Source organism: Homarus americanus, unplaced genomic scaffold (genome assembly GCF_018991925.1).
Source record: "Homarus americanus isolate GMGI-L3 unplaced genomic scaffold, GMGI_Hamer_2.0 scaffold1024, whole genome shotgun sequence".
Classification (NCBI taxonomy): domain Eukaryota; kingdom Metazoa; phylum Arthropoda; class Malacostraca; order Decapoda; family Nephropidae; genus Homarus; species Homarus americanus.
The window spans coordinates 4,011,889-4,032,744 of record NW_024715228.1 but is presented as its reverse complement, the minus strand read 5'-3'; the positions used below and the strand labels follow the sequence as shown (position 1 = coordinate 4,032,744).

Sequence of the window (20,856 nt, the reverse complement as noted above, 5' to 3'; positions counted from 1 at the left end):
TATTACTGTATATTTAACGTTAATTTTTGGCTTTAAATACACAAATAAAAGTAAAAACTTGGTAATAAGTGAGTATAAGCGTTCACTACAACAATATTAAGGTCGCAGTAATAAGTACAATGTCATAAAAAAGATATTGAGGTCACATCAACAAGGTCAAGTCACAGGCACATATTCAAGGTCACATCAAGAGAACAAACGTGTGTCGCTATGAGTACTCAGTTTTTTACTAATAAATGCTTTATCGGTCATCTGTAGTCTATTTATACGTCTGTTATCAGTGCTTATCTATGTTATTTATGAGACGCCAGACTTAACGTTTGTTAACATCCAACCTATGTTTGAAGCTACCCAGTGTATTCGAGTTAATGATGATGTTTGGTAACTTGTTCCATTCATCCACTACTCTATTTCCAAACCAATGTTTACCTATTTCGCGCCTAAATCTAAGTTTGTCTAATACAAAACAATTGCTACAAGTTCACTCCTAGTTGTTGTTATTGTTTTGTTATTGTTGTTATTGTTGTTCTCTCGTGTTCACATTTACAGTGTGACAGAAGATAACCTCGAGTAAAGCTTCACGAGCTGTTTAAACGTGAGCAAGAACAGACACCAAATAGAATATAAGCTGACGAAAGACTAATAAGAAAAGTGGAGGGTCGTGGCATTGGAGGTAATATTCTAAAATGGATTAGTGCCTGGTTACAGGACACGAAACAGAGAGTGAGCATTAACGGCACTAAATCCAATTGGAGTAACGTCACCAGTGGATTACCCCAAGGCTCAGTACTTGGACCATTATTATTTATTATATACATAAACGACATAGATATCGGCGTAGACAGCAACATAAGTAAATTTGCTGATGACACTAAAATAGAGCGTGTTATTAAATCTGACGAGGACTCGGCAAAACTACAGGAAGATCTAAAACAAATTTCGAATGGTCTGAAAAATGGCAGATGAAATCCAATGTGGACAAATGTAAAGTACTTAGTCTAGGAGATGTAAACAGGGAAACCAGATACCAGATGAACAACGATGCCATAGAGAAATCCGACTGCGAGAGAGATTTAGGAGTAATGATAAGTAGGAATCTTAAGCCAAGTAAACAATATGTATTTGCTCGTAACAAGGCTAATAAAGTACTTGGGTTCATACAAAGGAGTGTTAGTTACAAGACTAGCGAGGTCATCCTAAAACTATATCTTGCGCTTGTGAGACCACACCTGGATTACGCAGTTCAGTTCTGGTCACCGTATTACAGAATGGATATAGAATCCTTGGTAAGAATTCAGAGGAAAATGACAAGACTAATCCCGGGCATTAGGAACCTTGATTACAGAGACAGGTTAAAGCATCTTAATTTGCAAATCCTCGAGAGACGTAGAGTGAGGGGCGATATGATCGAGGTGTATAACTGGAAGTCAGAACATAAGAATGGAGGAAACTGCAGCGGGCCTATTGGCCCATGCTGGGCAGTCCCGTTTACACCCAACCCCTATTGCTCATATGAGCATCCAACCTATGTTTGAAGCAATTCAGCGTATTCGAGTTAATGATGATATTTGGTAACTTGTTCCATTCATCCACTACTCTGTTTCCAACCCAGTGTTTACCTATTTCACGCCGAAATCTAAATTTGTCTAATTTAAAACCATTGTTACGAGTTCGCTCCTGGTTGGATAGTTTGAGTACCTTTGTAATGTCCCCTTTGTTTAGCCCTGCCTTCCACTTATACACCTCTATCAGGTCGCCCCTCGCTCTACGTCTCTCAAGGGAGTGCAAATTAAGATGCTTTAACCTGTCTCTATACTCAAGGTTCCTAATGCCCGGGATTAGTCTTGTCATTTTCCTCTGAATTCTTACCAAGGATTCTATATCCATTCTGTAATACGGTGACCAGAACTGAACTGCGTAATCCAGGTGTGGTCTCACAAGAGCAAGATATAGTTTTAGGATGACCTCGCTAGTCTTGTAACTAACACTCCTTTGTATGAACCCAAGTACTTTATTAGCCTTGTTACGCGCAAAACACATTGTTTACTTGGCTTAAGGTTCCTACTTATCATTACTCCTAAATCTCTCTCGCAGTCGGATTTCTCTATGGCATCGTTGTTCATCTGGTATCTGCTTTCCCTGTTTACATCTCCTATACTGAGTACTTTACATTTGTCGACGTTGAATTTCATCTGCCATTTTTCAGACCATTCGAAAAATTTGTTTAGATCTTCCTGTAGTTTTGCCGAGTCCTCGTCAGATTTGATAACACGTCCTATTTTAGTGTCATCAGCAGGGCTAAACAAAGGTGATATAACAAAGGAACTCAAACTATCCAACCAGGAGCGAACGCGTAACAATGGTTTTAAATTAGACAAATTTAGATTTAGGCGCGAAATAGGTAAACACTGGTTTGGAAATAGAGTAGTGGATGAGTGGAACAAGTTACCAAATATCATCATTAACTCGAATACGCTGGATAGCTTCAAACATAGGTTGGATGCTTATATGAGCAATAGGGGTTGGGTGTAAATGGGACTGCCCAATATGGGCCAATAGGCCCGCTGCAGTTTCCTCCATTCTTATGTTCTTATGTTAAGTCTTGTTGTTCTCCCCTGAGTGACGGAACAAGAGGGAAAAGATGATATACAATAATATTCAAAGTCTTTATCTTATACCAACCTAACCTAACCTAACCTAACCTAACCTAACCTAACCAGGATGAGCTCAAAATACTACCTCTGCGTTAAAGCTGTGAGAAGCAATGGTACCCAACTAACGAATCCAAAACATGAATTATGTCTGGAGTTTTGACCTTTGACACACGTGATGGAGCTTTCACGACCTTCATGTAGGGTCATAAAAAGGTCAAGGGTAATTTTGTATTGATGGGTTTGGAATCATTATCTCTTAGGCCTTAAATGATATAATCTGATGTTATCGTTTTGAAATACTGACACTTTTCTTGGTTATTTTTAAATTTCTAAATCACAATAATTCCTAGCCATTCCCGAGCATGTGTGTGTGTGTGTGTGTGTGTGTGTGTAGTGTGTAGTGTGTGTGTGTGTAGTGTGCAGTGTGTGGGTGTGTAGTGTGCAGTGTGTGTGTGTGTGTGTGTGTGTGTGTGTGTAGTGCGTAGTGTGTGTGTTCTTTCCACGTGACCAAAATATATTCACCTCAGAGTGACAACAATCATCTTATGGTGTTCTGGGTCCTGTTTATAAGACATTGTTAACACGCTTCTCATCCCTCCACCATTACCCACTCCCATAAAACAATTCTCTCTCACTCTCTCCCTCACATCCTCCTATACGACGTCTCCCTCACACTCACAAGAATATAACAACACTCAGCTTTCCCTCTTTCCCTTCCCCCATCCCATCACACCTGTAGCCCCACTACCACAAAGCTAAAGTTAGCTCAGTAAGTCGTCACAACTATAAACTTTAAACATGGCGCACACTTCGTCTTGCACCCTCGAAAATTTAAGTCCAGTTTTTAAGTAGTATTGTGGCGGGTTAATGGTGCACCAGGGCGACATTAAGACGTGGTCGGGTAATTGGCTGTAAATCATTACGTAAAGGCGGAATAGGTAGCCATTCTACTCAAGCTATTTGTAGAGCTGCTTTAGGATCCTGAGAGGATCTAATGGGCTATTTAATGGAGAATAAAACATCTTAGGGTAATTATTAATATGTAAAAAAAAATGATAATAATGGAAGGAAGGAAATTCTTGGACGATTGTGGTAATGGTATCTTGTCTTTATTTCTTATTAGGGAAAGAAAAGATACCCAGTGGAAGTACAACTACCTCAGAGATGAATTATATCACCATAGCTGTGTAATGCTTTCTAGTAGAGGGCAATAAAAGGATGGAGTAAGGAGATTGAAAAATTCTATGAAGAGAGAGAGAGAGAGAGAGAGAGAGAGAGAGAGAGAGAGAGAGAGAGAGAGAGAGAGAGAGAGACCCGTATAGAAGGAGGTAAATATAAGAACATATAGATGGATATTGAGTCGATATTCCTCACTCATATTGACTTTGTTTACTTTGACAATTCTGGATGATGTGGTGACTTGACAACACACACACACATATCTCTGGGGTCTATTAGATAAACCCCAGTTTGTCCTCGAAGGTCAACACGTGTGCAGGGAGAATAAATTTGATCTCGTGCAGGTTGGCAAGTGGTGATGTTCGAGAACCAACTTAAAACAGTATCCTCCTCCATTACCGTTATGTGGTAGGTTAGGTTAGGTTAGGTTAGGTTAGGAGAAGAAAGAGAAGCACCAAGTATATTCCAGGATAGGGTAAAGGGCACGGTGGATGGCCCTCCTGGACGATGTGGTGTATGTACATGGTGATCAGATGGAGGTGCTGGTGAAGGTGGCTGGGTGTACCAAGAGGGATACACTACACCTGTGGCGTTACTATTACGGAAGAAAGAAGAAATGATATAATATGAAGAGACAGCATCATCCCTTGAGTACCGTCACCCTTCATGCAGTATTGCAGTAAAAGGCTCAAAAATAAATATTATATCATTATTATTAGGTGAGTTACCCGACTTTGCCCAGGTGGAGGGACAGGAGACAGTGTACGACCATCATTCTAGACCGACCACACACACACACACACACACACACACACACACACACACCTCCCTATACATAATTAACAGTATAATAACTCATATCTAACACAACCAATCACCATTTTGGCCACTAATATTATTATCATCATCATTAATACCATAATTATTGTTGGTCTGTGCGATGGTTTTGATGATTTACATTTTCACAGCGCGAGACCAAAGAGGATTATTATTGGCAGTAAAACCAGAGTAAGAGAGAGCGGCGTCGCGTATGACCACCAGTTTACGAGGGTCGTAACTGTGATATATTACATAAGACTAACTGTTAAGATATTTTGGGGCCAAACATAAAATTAACAAAAACGAGAAAACGGAGTAAAGACCAGAGAGAGAGAGAGAGAGAGAGAGAGAGAGAGAGAGAGAGAGAGAGGGTGGGAATTGTGTGCGTGTGACAGAAGAACGTATACATGGAGTAACCTACATGAAGTGCGTACAGGGAGGACATACAATTGAACTGAATTGAACTGAAACATTTTATTTAGCCAGAAAAATACAATTACAGAGTGGATAGAAATAACAATATTAACATGGCTGAGCCAGTCGAGAACCTGAGCTCTCTTTGAGGCACCTGATATATACTATACATTTATCTCAAGGAAGTATTATGAAACATTTAGTATCATCTGGAATAGTACAATAGCATGGTAGTAATAAGAACATCTCATAGTGTTACTACGGTTATCACTTCAATATTTATTAATTTTATTATTTATTATTTTTATTTATATATTTATTTATTTATTTGTACATACATATACACATACATATACATACATACATACATATATATATATATATATATATATATATATATATATATATATATATATATATATATATATATATACATACATACATACATACATACACAAACACATACATATACATATATATATATATATATATATATACATATACATATAAATTAGAGGGGAATTTAAAAACATAAGTATAATGGGGGAGCAGTACAACCTGGGTTGTGCAGTAATAAGGTTGAACAAGAGGACAGAGCTTTCAGGATTATGACTAGTTGGCAGTTATGTGTATTGCAATGGTATTTACTTATTTATTTACAAGATAATTTCCGATAAAACGGATTTGGTGGTACAATAAACGCAGGTACTGTAAATATAGTAAGTGTTACAAGAAATATTAATACTTAGACAATAGAGATTTTTTTAAAGATGATTTAAAGGAAGGGAGCGATATACAAGACTCAGCCAGGTATGGGAGTGTGAGGCCGTGAAAATTTGCAGGACACGTGTCTTAACTCTCACCATGTCCACAACCACACATGTCCTAGTGTCGTCCATCCCTTCCTTTCTTCCTTCATACCTCCCTCCCTCTCTCCCTCCTTCCCGTCGTCCCCTCCCACACTCCCCTCTCTTCTCCAACACTTTCTTTCCCCGTTCCTCCTCTCAGTATCCCTCTCTCTCCTTCTCTCCACGCACAGCCCCTTCCTCCCCACTCCTACCTCCTTTATCCCACCCTACCCTCCCCACCTATGAACTCCGTCTTAGTGCCGTGATAGTCCTCACCTCTCATCCTTCATCCCCCTTCCTCCTCCTCTATATTTCACGCATTTCACTCCATTTATTCACCTGTTTCCACTCACTCCACAAACTCCCCCTCCCCATACAATCTCTCCTCACTCCTCTCCGTTAATTTCTTCCTCAACACACTTCTCTCTCCACCAGCCACCTTCCTTCCTTAACATGTGATCCAACCCCCTCTCTCCACATGCCCCCCCCTACCTTTCCCTACCCCCCTACCTTCCCCCCCATCTCTCTCTCTCTCTCTCTCTCTCTACTTTGTCCATATGTCTCTCCCTCACTTTACCTCATTTTCTCATTAATCGTCTTCCTCCTCCTCCTCTTCCTCATAACCCAATCATTCATCAAGTCATTCTCCTCCTCCTCTTTCATTATTACTCTTTCTCTTCTTCCTTTGCCCTAATTTTCTTTCTCTCCCCCTATTCCTCCTCTACCTCTTCCACCCCCAACACGTAACTGGAGTGGTCAGGAACCGGCCACCTCCAGGAGTGTCCCCCCGCGCCACACACACACCGGTTAACACGAAGTATAGAATAATGGTTTACAATTTGGGGCAAAAACTTCCAATGAACACGGGGATCGATACCCCGCATCTCCAAATATATTTTTCTGGACTTTCAAAAGAACCTAAGACAAAACTTTAGGGATCCTACAGAGGCCACTGACTCTCCTACTCTCGGGATGGTCGCCTCTAGTGACTGACTCTCCTACCCTCGGGATGGTCGCCTCTAGTGGCTGGTCGTCTGGTAAATATGGTAAATTTTATAAAGCCGCAGTGACGCCTTCAGCCTCTAACTCAGTAAATATATTGATCCTAACGCATTGCCTGACAGCAGCATGACAGACACCAATATATTTGTTGATCATTTGTTCAGACAGGACGGATCAACGTCAAGAAAACGCATTTTGTTCATCAGCGAAAAATAGATCGTGCATCATCGTCAAACGCCAAGCTGTGTGTAATGGTGGTGTCTAGAGGACCATCTTATGTGTTATTGTATTCCTATGCATATTTACTGAGACCATCCCACGGTACAACCATTACTTTAATCAGAAAATATACGTCAGTGGCTGTAAACCTTCAATATGAATGAGTTTTGTGACAAAATCTTCCCTCGTGAGACAGCAACAAGGTGGATGACACTACCTGTTCTAACAGACACCAACAAGTTATTAATAATCTTTAGTATCATAATATTTGAAGCTGTGATTATATTTCAATACCTGGTTCTCAATTTTTGCCAGAGACTTGGTTACATATAATTTGTATAATTATCCATGAAATCAGACAGTGGACACTTAACAACCTGACCTCTAACTAACCTTAACCTATTTACACTTAATCACCTTAATTTCGCGATCTTAGGTTAGGTTAGGTTAGGTTAGGTTAGGTTAATCCCAGATCACCACATACACAAAACTCACGTCAAAGTCCACCTGGTAAACACCCAAGTGACGGTGTCTCTCTCTCTCTCTTGCCTACGTTCGGCTCTCTATATTTTCTTCCATCCACTCCAGTTATATACCCCGTCTAGACGATTCACTTCTACTTCCTTATAACACTATGATCATATAGGTCTTGTGGGTGTAATGGTATAGTTGATTTGTGTACATAATCTATACTGTACCGTCCGTCCGTGTGTTGTCCCGGTCATAAGAACAAAGGTGATAAAATATACGTCTCTATGCACGCACAATAGATAAACACAATAGATACATACTGTACACATACATACACACATACATGTATACACGCACGCAGACACACACACGCAGACACACACACACACACACACACACACACACACACACACACACACACACACACAAAACGGCAAACTATCAGCTGTTCGGTGAGAGATTCGAAGCAATGATGCCACAGATGTGAATGACATCTTGTCCACCAGCGATGCCTTCAAGAAGCTGCCTCGTGTGTCGGGTTACAGGCTAACACACACACACACACACACACACGTCTACTGAGTACAGCATCTTGTTTATTGCTGTATGAGTCACCACATTTGGCCCTTAAAATTTTTTGAGTTATTAGAAAGTTAAATGTTTCATAATGTTTTATTCGATTTTTTACTGATTTTCCAAGCGTTGCGTCTTAATATTGTTTTAAACAGCAAAATGGATGATATATATAAAAAAAAATTTCTGCTCATAAAATCATTAATGACTCAGTGCAGGATTACTGAGTGACTATACTGACCATAGAGCTTCACTCAAGTTGACGAACAAATAACTTAGCGTCGGTTATCGTCAATTACTATAGGAGTAAGTGGGTAGCGTGGTCCCACACCAGGGTGAAGAGCCAACACCCGGCCAATGTGATTTACGACAGGCGTCCCCGAGCCAGGAATCTGAAGTGTAACTCTAGCCCAAATCATTCAGCATAACCGACTCACTTTTTCATGGTGCTACTCAGGCGTAAGCTGTGAGGTGGCTCATATTACGCCCCCGCCTGGTCCTCCGCTCCTGGTACTCTCAAGGCAACATGGCTTCCTAAACCGCCGGTGAAGTAGACAACATGATTCACCTCACAGGAAACTGCGGAGTTGTTTTTTAACTGCTTTCAGGTCGTGTCCATTTTTTATAAAAATATTTTTCATAAACTTTGTGTAACATGCTAGTCCCCGCCCACGAAAAAAAAGAACTTTTGTCATTGGCTACTTCTCTGAGCTCCCTCCCCGTTTATTGGCTGCTGCGTGGGGTGCACCAGATCCCTACTCCTCCCATTGGTCTGGCACCGTGGGTGCCAACGCTTAAAGTAAACAAACAGATAAACACTTTAGCAATATAAATTATTTTTAACAGTTATGTACTGTGCCTCGGAACATAGAGACTCGGTACATGTGTCTGATGTACAAAACTAAGATAGAGTGACTGTATAAATATAGAAAGAGAAATTAGTGTCGAGGCACTTTGGGTAGCGTGGCACTGAGGCGTCTCCGGGGCTCGATGGGAGTGTCAAGCGACCCGCAGTGTTGGTTGTGACGGAGGTGATGGTGCCAGCCTGTTCGTGCGTCAGGGGCACTGCTAGTAAGGCCATGTGACTCCGCCACTGTCGTCAGCCGCCGACCTCAACAGTGGTGGCATACTGTGATATTGTTTTAGTGAAGAGTGACCTTAACCCATGATGGAACAATGGTGGACAGCAAGTGTACGCGGGGAGTGAATAGTGACAAGTGTGGGCTGGATGGACGGCCCCGGGACCAAGGTGATAAGTGCCACTGACAGTGCCAGTGCCTCAGGTGAGAATGACTTAGCTAGCGGTGCCACGCGGTGCTCCTCGCGACAACAGCTCGTCCTGTCCCAACAACTGCGATGAGGGTGGCGGCATAAGAGACCGAGCAGAGGTGTGCAGCAGAGGTGTGCAGCTTATAGTTGAGAGGCGCGTAGCAGCTGGTGCAGCAGAAATAGTGACGCGGGGCACAGCGGGTAGCGGCGAGAAGTAGGAGGCCGCAGGAGCGAGGGGACCATAGGGAAGCGCTGCCCACTATGATGCCTGAGCTAAGATCGTGCCGCTACGAAACGCGTTACTCGGGCAGCCTTTCTCCAGAAGCTCGTCCACACTCAGTATCCCCGAGTTACCCCAGCCACGCCCACAGGCACGCCCACATCCACTATTCGCCTTCGCACGAGGTACGCCCGTCATCAGCAGACCTGGCGGAACCTTTCCTCACTAGCTCTCAGCAGCACGGACACGGACACGGACACAACAGCGACAGTAACTACGACGTCAAATCTGAAGATGACTTCCTCGACGAGGACGATGCCCATGTCCCACACGTCCTGGCACCACACACACACGTCACAGGGCACGCACACCCCCGCACGTGCTTGCTGTGGGCATGCAAAGCGTGCAAAAGGAAAAGTGTCACTGTGGACAGACGGAAAGCAGCCACCATGCGGGAACGACGACGGCTGAGGAAGGTGAGGAGATGGGCCCCACGGTTAGGGTGGTGGGCCCCTGGAGCGAGGTGGTGAGCCCTAGGGTTAGGGTGGTGGGCCCCTGGAGTGAGTTGGTGGGCCCCAGGGTTAAGGTGGTGGGCGGGGAGAGGTGATGGGCCCCGGGGTTAGGTTTTGGGCCCCGGGGTTAGGGTGATGGGCCCTTGGGGTGAAGTTTTGGGTCTCAGGGGTGCTGCAAGGGGGAGGCCTCAGGGTAGGGTTTGAGAGTTTCTGGATATTCTAGCGGCGAATTTTTAGATATTTCAGGGCGGTATCTCAGTAGTTTGAGGCGAGGGATTAAGGGCGATTCAGTGGTTCCCATAGGTTGATACATCATGGGTGAAGACAATCATGGAGGATGTCTCTGGTGGTGACACTATCACCATCACCACAAAACACAACAACTCCCACAGAAAAAAGTCCCTATAACGAACTTCTCTCTCCATGTAATCCGTTATTTGGGGGTTCCACATCTAATGGACCCTCGATATAATGGGCTTTCATTCTATATAGTCCGTTAAATAGAGGTTTTACTGTACAATGAAAAATTACTAAAAATTGATGGTTTGATCAACAAGTTTAAAGTTAGAGCATTTTTTTCCTTTGGGTCAAAACAAGATTGAGGCAACAAGTCACACTACAGGTAGTTTAATACCTGACTCTTAATTACCTGACATAAAACATCACCTTCACTTACAAGTTTGATAAGAGGTTCATACCTGAGCAGTCATGTCTGTAGAATGAGTCGGGTGCACATAACCCGCCGGTACACAGCTGTTGGTGTAAAATACAACTCTTGTATAGGTGTCAAAACATGTTCCCAAATTGTTATTGCAGGTATTTTAGTTGTTAAGGTTATTTGTACAGTGTTCTGACAATGTTGAGTACTGGAGTATATCTTGGCCGGCACTGGTTGGCCCTGAGTGTCACGCCTCGCTGGAATTCTTAAATTTTTTGAAAAAAAAATCGTGACGTGTTATTAATGATAACTTATATAATTACAAACCACATTATGACTTCTGTATGTCCCTAGTCAGCAGTGTTATTAATGATGACTTATATAACTACAAACAACATTATGACTACTGTATGTCCCTAGTCAGCAGTGTTATTAATGATGACTTATATAATTACAAACCACATTATGACTACTGTATGTCCCAAACCACATTATGACTCAGCAGTGTGTTATTAATGATGACTTATATAATTTATGACACTGTAACCACTTATATAATTACAAACCACATTATGACTACTGTATGTCCCTAGTCAGCAGTGTTATTAATGATGACTTATATAATTACAAACCACATTATGACTACTGTATGTCCCTAGTCAGCAGTGTTATTAATGATGACTTATATAATTACAAACCACATTATGACTACTGTATGTCCCTAGTCAGCAGTGTTATTAAAGTCGGAAATAAAACGTCATGAAAATTCGACTCAAGTAGTATTATCTACAATGGGTTAATAAAGACCAAGATAACTGAAGATGTTTGTTTACATGGCTTTTTGGTGTTATATATATATATTAAATTAAGTGAGAAAGAAGAATGATGATCAACAGCCAAGGTGGAGGTTGTCGCCCTCAGTAATCCCTACTATGCTAAGTGTCGTCCATTGGTACTCACTTAATCACTCAAACAATGGTAATTAAACCGCACTATGTTAACACTGAACCAATTTACGAGGATTTAAGCTCCCATTGGCACTTGTGTACTTCATGAGAGAGAGAGAGAGAGCTGCTGGGGTGTTTATTTCCTCTCAATCAGACCACAGGAGGAAAACTAATTACTCGATAACTACAGCTTTAAGACGAGGTCATACCGTAGAGTTAACACCTTCAGTATACTATACACACACGGAGCTTGTTGATACACTCATTACACCGGTCAACACAATTTTTCTGGCACAAGGTTTTTAAACGGATTTTAAGTAAATTTGGGGTGCAGAATCCAAATATGACTTTGGTTTTGTCTATCACATCAGGTTTTTGAGATATACCATATTGCACTTTTGCTGGGAAACGTAAACTTTTGGATCAAAATTGACGGTTTAAACATGTATACATAAATTTTTTCAGCATTATAATTTGTATTTTTCTATAACCAAAAATTGTTAATATCAAATTGGAAAGTTAATGCACATATAATATTTAAATGTAACATTGAAGGGTGAAAAAAAACAATTAATGTACGGTAGAAATAGTGCAAGTATTAAGATCAAGTTACAGTTACATAAACTTCCTCTTTTTGGCCGATCTCTTATGTACAGCTTCTGGAATGTCTCTCATCAAACTCCAGCAGTAGTCCGCCATCATGTTCGAGTCCCATCGACCTTGGTAACGTTCTTCCATTACTTTAATGTCTTGATGAAAGCGCTCCCCTTGCTCCTCGCTCACTTCTCCCAGATTTTCTGGAAACTCGTCCAAGTGACTGTGTAAGTAGTGAACCTTGATACTCATTCTGCATCCAAGTGCTTGTAAACTCAAGAGCAGCTCTTCCACAATTTCTTGATAGTTGTCCGCTTTCTTGTTCCCTAAGAAGTTCCGCACCACATTAGAGAAAGCATTCCAAGTTCTTGCCTGTGCCTCAGTCATTGTTGCAAGGAAGTGTGGATCTCTGAGTAGTGTTCTTATTTGAGGTCCATCAAAAATCCCTGCCTTTTTCTTCTCGTCGCTAAGACTTGGAAAGGTTGAGCATATATATCTGAAACACTCTCCACTATGATCAAGAGCCTTGACGAATTGCTTCATGATACCAAGTTTTATGTGCAGAGGAGGAAGGACAATGTTTTTCCTGTCAACCAGAGGATCGTTAATGATATTCTTGTCACCAGGCGTCAAACTATGTCTTGGTGGCCAATTCTTTTTCACCCAATGGTCTGCTGTAGCCCTGCTGTCCCAGTAGCACAGAAAACAGGGGTATTTTGTGTACCCTCCTTGCTGGCCCAATAGAAAGTTTACCATTTTCAAGTCCACACAAATTAACCATTCATGAGCATGGTATTGCAACCTCTCTAGAACAGTCTTAATGTTTTCATACTCTTCTTTAATTTGTACAGAATGTCCGATTGGAATTGAACCATACTTGTTTCCGTTATGAAGAAGAACACATTTCAAGCTCCTTTTAGAACTGTCAATAAAAAGTCTCCAATCCTTACTATCATATGCTGGTAGTCCCATGGAGAGAAGAAGTCCTTCTACATCATTACAAAAAACAAGCTGGTCATATGAATGAAAGTACTTCCGCAGTTGCTCTTCTCTGTTGCGATAAAAGGAGACACTCGTGCCAGGTTTTAAGAGTCGTTTCTCTTGAAGCCTGGAAGCTAACAATTCAGCAGACTGTTTTGGCAAATTTAGATCTCTGACCAGATCATTCAATTCTGACTGAGTAAACAACGTTGGCTTTTCACAATCTTCACCAGATGGCTTGAAAAGATCAGTCTCTTCATCTTCATCAGTAGAAACAGGTGAATTCCGGTCTATATCCTCAATCTCTGGTAGCTCAGTAAATTCTGGCACGTTACGTGATGGAGCAAATCTGAGATCAGATTTGGATTCAGCACCTTAAAGTTAGTAAAAAACAGTTAAAAGGTTTCATGCCAGAAAAAAAATATTTTTTGTAGACCAGTGTTATATATCATACACACACACATACACAATGGTCGCTAAGACAAAACAAAGCAAGAGGATTAATCTAGCAAGTGACTCGTGTTTATAATGATCAACTGGTCACCTCAGCGACACCCGGTATACAGTACATCCGTCATTATACAGTACATCCGTCATTATATAGTACATCCGTCTCTCTCTCTCTCTCTCTCTCTCTCTCTCTCTCTCTCTCTCTCTCTCTCTCTCTCTCTCTCTATCGGCGGGACTGAGAATGTTCGGGGATAAATGATGTGTTCGACTTCAGCTTACAACCACGTGATGGCAAGTTATGAAGAGATTTCAGTAATGACTCTTATTATGCAGGAGCAGAGGAGCTATAACCCCCTCCCCCCCCTTCCCAGAATATGTTGAGTTAGAAATGATGAATTATTTAGCACTGTTTTGTCTCGAGTCTCCGGGTTTGTTGAGTCAGTGGTTAATGTTATCCAGACTGCCTTATTACTTATCCCGGAGAACCAGTCAACCATAAATAACATAGCATTAACCATGAACAAAGTTATTATATAAAAATTCCTTACAAGTTGTTATTGAAATTTCTTACTAAAACATTAATTCTCGTGATATATCTTGCTGACTCATTACCAGGTTATAGATATACTGAAACACGGCGGCTATCACGTCTTACTAATGTTAGATATATCCTGAGATATTCGCCAATGGTCTTTAAAAACACACCAATGACATATCTGGCCACACAACGCACACACGATACATTATAAAACACTTCCTCTGTCTACTGTCACGTATGGAACAAATGTGTGTGTGTGTGTGTGTGTGTGTGTGTGTGTGTGTGTGTGTGTGTGTGTGTTTTCCTCTAGGCTGTGAGTATTTCAACAATGAAGACAGGGTTATCTGGTTCAGGTACCCTCCGAGCTGCAGGCCCTGGACTAGACTGGTGAAGAATCCCTTGATCAACACCCCAGCCACTGAGGCCCAACTGATCTGTTGCTTCCACTCTGCGGCATTTTCGTAAAAAAAAAAAAAAATCATTCAAAGGCGATATTTTCTCTCTCTACACCTGGAAGTCAATAAAAGGCAACGAAAACAATCATACAAATTAATTAACAATTACCTTTAGCTCCGATAAATAAACAAACAACCTGGTTCAGGCTTCCCACACTCCGTAAAGCCACAAGATTCTTCTCGACGTCAAGAGAAAAATAAATAAAAAATGGCTAGTTTTCTTGTTACTCGATACAGGTTACTAACTATCCACTGAGCTGTTAACCCAGTCACTAACCACACCTAGTTATTAACTTGGTCACTAACTACCCATTGAGCTGTTAACCTGGTCACTACTACCCATTCAACTGTTCACCCGGTCACTAACTACCCACTGAGCTGTTAACCTGGTCACTAACTACCCATTCAGCTGTTAACCTAGTCACTAACTACCAACTGAGTTGTTAATCTTATCACTAACTATCCAATGACCTGTTAGTAATATTGTCAATGTAAATTATTCTCACACGTTAACAATAATTTGCTCTGTCCTTAGTAAAGTTAGCGACGCTTCTATAATTTCTATAAACATTAGCGATGATTATACAACTTTTTACAATCGTTAGCAATAATTAAATTGTGTTTTTTTACGAATTAGCGATAATTCTCCATCTTTTAAATTTTTAATGATAATTGATTTAGTTAATTTTCAAATAAACAATAATATTAAAGAATAAATTTCTAAAACAAATTTAGCGATAATTCTATTTGCTTACGAGTGGTATAGATATTTCGGTTAAGTCTTACAAAAGTTAGCGATAAATCTTTTAGTTTTTATCGTTAGCGAGAATAATTAATAGCTAAGTTAGCGAGAAGGTTATTATATTTCTTCCTGTTTCTACATGTTAGCACAAAACTTACTCCTGTTAGCTTAAGAATTAGCGCTATATTGGCTATATTTTACGAAAGTTAGCGTTAAGTTTACTAGACCCCACAAGCTAGAGTCAGTGAGCTATAGTTCTCATAAAATATTGATACCATAGCTTAAGTTAGTCATGACCTAGTATTATCTAGACAAGTTAGTGGTGAGCATTTAAGTTTGTGCTAAGTTACGCCTCAAATCTTAAAATTTCATAAACAATTAAGTTTTAACTCATTTATTCTGTATAAAGGGAAGCCACAAGACCCACCAGTGTTGACTATATCGCTATACCATTAGATCATTTAATTTATACATATATATACTTTTTATAAACTTTGGCGACAATAATTTCTAACATCGGAAAACAAAATAACATTATACCTTTAACTCTTCGATAGAAAGGTATTATGCGCCTATCCTTTTAGCGTTTACAAAACTTTCAGTCATTTACGATGAAAATTTAACCCCAAACTATTGATTTCTAGTTTTCTATAATAGCCTTTAATAAAAATAGCACCGAGCTAGTAATTCCCTATTGAACTTTCTTGTTTTTCATCTGTTTATTTTTCTACTCAAATTCTTCCTCACTTTATTCATCTTCTCTTCATTATTATTTTTATCTTCATTATCTTATCATCACCGTAACTTTACTGCAGTTCTATCCATCACAAAACCCGTAGGCCTACAACTCCAATATGGTAGGCCTACAACTATATTGGAATCTTAATGTAACTTCTGAGCAAGAATATTTTTTCCCCGGCAAATGGTATATATATATTTTTTTTTTAAGTGTTAATATTCTGCTAATGTTGTGGGGAACAGTTGATATAGAGGAAGGATTATGGAATGTAACCGAGAATTTATAAGTAATAGACTAACAAAAAGACAATATTTTAACAACATATGAAACAAAGGTAAGAAATAAAAGTCTCCCTCCAAAAGTTGTAAGCGAGACTCAAGCATTCCTGTTTAGCAGCGAGACAAAGAATCATTTACACGGTTGAGTCAAGGTGTCACAAAACACACGTTATATCCTCAGCCATCAGAGCTGCTGGCACGGTAGGCGGAGTCAGCCACACCACACGTCTAACAGTCCATAATATAACTTCCTACCTATACTTCCTTTCCTACCTTGTCTGTCTACCTTCCTTGCCTACCTACCTACCTTGTCTACCTACCTACCTTGTCTACCTACCTACCTACCTACCTTCCCTACCTAATAACCTACATGAGTCATAACCCTGTATATTTCTTGATCGATACACAATGACCTTTTATTCGTTATAATTCCTACGTCATCAGGAGGTTTCGTAGTCAAACCTAATCTAACCTAACCTAACCTAACCTTACCTAACCTAACCTAACCTAACCTGACCTGTCCTGACCAAATCTAACCTAACCTTTTTTTTATTATTGCCATTTGAATAATTTGGTATTCTTTGAAAATTACTAAAATTATCGTATATATTTAACAAATAATACGGATTTTGTATACATATTGACAATGAAACAAACAGACAAATATAGATACACTTAAACACATCCCAATAACCGGATGTTTACTAAAATAAATGTGCACAAATTAATGGAAGTGTTAACCGGATTTTTCTTCACGCAAATCAATTCAACGCTCAATGTTGTGAGTCTGTAATGTTGCTCTGAATGTTTAGTTTACTGCACTGTAAATGTTACTTTACAAGAAATTTATCATTCGTTCAGCTGTAAACACCAGCTGTAAACACCAGCCGTAAACACCAGCCGTAAACATCGGCCGTAAATATCAGCCGTAAAAATCTCCCTAAAACCCCAAAATACAGGTTATGTTAATAATCTAATTACATCACTAACCATTCTCCTATTGGACACCTTGCATGTTGACCTTTAAAAATAGTTTACGTTTGAACTATAAGAACGAAGAAACATTTAAATAGTGTATAATGTTTGCTCAAAATCACTAGCCAATGTCTTGACCTAGATATAACTAGCACACACACACACACACACACTTGTAAATACGGAGTAAAAATCACATTGCATTTGCGTCAAGGGATATACAATAATTCTAACTTAATTTCATTACGCATAATTATAAAAATATTCATTATGCTATCAAAAGTCAATAAACTATAACGATTCCTTAAATGTTAACAGAAATAAGGATCGTCGTAAAATATTAAGTGTTATTGTAACCAAACTGTGTGACTCTTTCTGTTAATATGATTGCCCCCGTCGCTGAAGATGAGACTGACGTATATACAGTATACTGATCGTGTTCTTGTAAATCGATAATTTTGTGTGGATGAACATATAAAAATTTGCTCAATTCTCCCTACTACAGTCTGTGTGTGTCTAATATCCGTATACCACCAACACAATAAGTTTTTGTATGTGAATGAAAGGTATTTTTGTGTGGATGGATGACTTGGTAAAGATTAATATTTTAAAACTATTATATATAAAAACTCATAGATCATAATATTAGGGAAAATTGGTAAAAGGTTCAAATTAACCGGTCATTTATCCGATGGGGTCTTGATCTGGAATAAATCTCGAATAAATTTCTTGAAGTGAAATATTTGAACCAAACTTATACTGGGACAAGAATGCGTAAGGGAGTAATGGGTATAAATTCCTCAGTTAATCTCAATTCATAAAAGTGTTAAGACTTTCGTACCAACACTGGGTGGATGGTTGTGGCCTACTGGTGTGTGTCGGTGTGAATGAATCCCTTCCTTATGTTTTACACCATTCATACGTAAAGTGTTAAACATTGATTTGCATTTTGATGATTAATTTGCTCTCGGTATTAGCTATATGTTCATTAAGGAACATTATTAGCTGGTAGTAGAGAAGTTATCTTAATTGTAGGTTAGGTTAGGTTAGTTTAGGTTAGGTTAGGTTAGGTTAGGTTAGTTTAGTTTAGGTTAGGTTAGGTTAGGTTAGGTTAGGTTAGGTTAGTTTAGGTTAGGTTAGGTTAGGTTAGGTTAGGTTAGTTTAGTTTAGGTTAGGTTAGTTTAGTTTAGGTTAGGTTAGGTTAGGTTAGGTTAGGTTAGGTTAGTTTAGTTTAGGTTAGGTTAGGTTAGGTTAGGTTAGGTTAGGTTAGGTTAGTTTAGTTTAGTTTAGGTTAGGTTAGGTTAGGTTTGGTTAGGTTAGGTTAGTTTAGTTTAGTTTAGTTTAGGTTAGGTTAGGTTAGGTTAGGTTAGGTTAGTTTAGGTTAGGTTAGGTTACGTTAGGTTTCTTCTCTCACTGACATTGCACGACCTCTAATGATTTTGACTTTGTACTTGATACGGTAAAACCTCGTTATTTACCTCCTACCAGTGAGAAACATTATGAAATATGTTCTATCACGAGTTAATAACGACGATATTTACCCACGGAAGAGAACAAATGTGAATATATCATTATCCAAACTTATCCCACAGAAAATCTTGCATTTGAATTTATATAACAAGATTAAAATTATTATACCAGGTGACCTGATGACCTGACTCACTCATAATCATGTTGGTCCTGACCTTTAAATAATCTCACAGATTCATATAAAAATAAAAGTCGACTTACAAGAGACAAAATATAGCCCAAGTGTTTCTCAGAGAAGACAGATATATCCCCGTAGTAAAGTATAAGTTTAAGGGACTACTTTACGGCCAATAAATCTATTTACGGTGTACTGGGGAAGCTGGCGGCCACACACACATGTTAAACGTGCTGGGGGGCGGGGCCGGTAATGCTTAACACCACTCAAATCGGGGGAGTTCTTAGCCTCGGTTTTCTGAGTGGTTGCGCTGCTTCATTCATATTGTTTTGTCAACTTTCAGTAAGCCATTCTCCCCCCCCCCCCCATGACGTCAGCGATCAGATACGTTGATAGTTATCGTGAGAATCTACGAGAATCCTGATACCCTGATCTTAGCATCTCCACTACTAAGCTCAGCCACTAGTAAAACCTCATCCCATTCTTCTTCTTCTTCTTCTTCTTCTTTTACCTTCCTACTTACGTTTTCTTTTCTTTCATCCCGTTTCTTCTTCATTTTACCCTTCAGTTTTTCTCCTCTTCTTCGTCCGTCAACACACGTCAAGGTACACAAGCCATAACGAACAAGGACCAATCAAACACATCAGGTAACACTCTGCTAAACGTCCTGCCAATATAAAACCTTCCTCTCGCTACATTTTCTTCCGCCGTGAGAGACTTCTTCAGTAGCACGGACGGAGACGCTGACAACTCTGTGTTTACATTCCTCGGAGGCTGACTGATGACCAACACGGAGGCGACACTCTTGCTTCTCTGCCTTCATCTGATGGTGGAGTTAAATCACCTGTCGGAGGTTTTAAAGTGCTAATGGGAGATTTCTTTTACGTTCTCTCTCTTTCTGGCCTCTTGCTGAGTTGTCCACATCCCCTGTTACGATTTTTAAAGGGACCAAGAAGGTAAAAAAAGGTATTTTAATTAAGGATTCAATCAAATGAGGTTTGTTGAAGGTCGAATACAGGTAATCTCTCTCTCTCTCTCTCTCTCTCTCTCTCTGGGTGAAGGTTGAACTGGTCGAGACTTTGTTAATGGAAGTTGACCCATTTTCAGGGGGACAGGGGTACTATTAGGTGATATTGGTAGATTAATGGGTGAGAGGGAGGAAAAGGGAAGGAGGAAAAGGGCGAGGGAGAAAATGGAGAGGGAGTGAAAAAGGGCGAGGAGGAAGAGGAGGAAAAGGGGAGGAAAAGGGAGGAAGAAAAGGGTGAGGGAGGAAAAAGGAGAGGGAGGAGAGGGGCGAGGGAGGAAAAGGGAGACGGAGGAAAAGGAGGAAGAATAGAGACAATAAAGTAAAATAGACAACACTGGTACTCACACTGGCCAAGACAACACTGGTAACTCACACTGGCCAAGACAACACTGGTAACTCACACTGGCGAAGACAACACTGGTAACTCACAGTGGCCAATAACACTGTAACTCACACTGGCCAAGACGACACTGGTAACTCACACTTGCCAAGACATCACTGGTAACTCACACTGGCCAGAATAACACTGGTAACACACTGGCCAAGACAACACTGGTAACTCACACTGGCCGAAGACAACACTGGTAACTCACACTGGCCAAGACAACACTGGTAACTCACACTGGCCAAGACGACACTGGTAACTC

General features: G+C 40.2%; 1 protein-coding gene across 1 annotated transcript in view; it reads left to right on the top strand.

The window, feature by feature from the left end:
• The first annotated feature begins 9,172 nt into the window (after nt 1-9,172).
• The window catches only part of LOC121856238 (transcription factor SUM-1-like), an 83,492-nt gene continuing 71,808 nt past the window's right edge, over nt 9,173-20,856 (top strand). Inside the window, exon 1 of the mRNA XM_042351613.1 lies at nt 9,173-10,144. Within this exon, the coding sequence (XP_042207547.1) occupies nt 9,710-10,144 (435 nt within the window). The 5' untranslated portion in view covers nt 9,173-9,709. The remainder of the gene's footprint in view (nt 10,145-20,856) is intronic.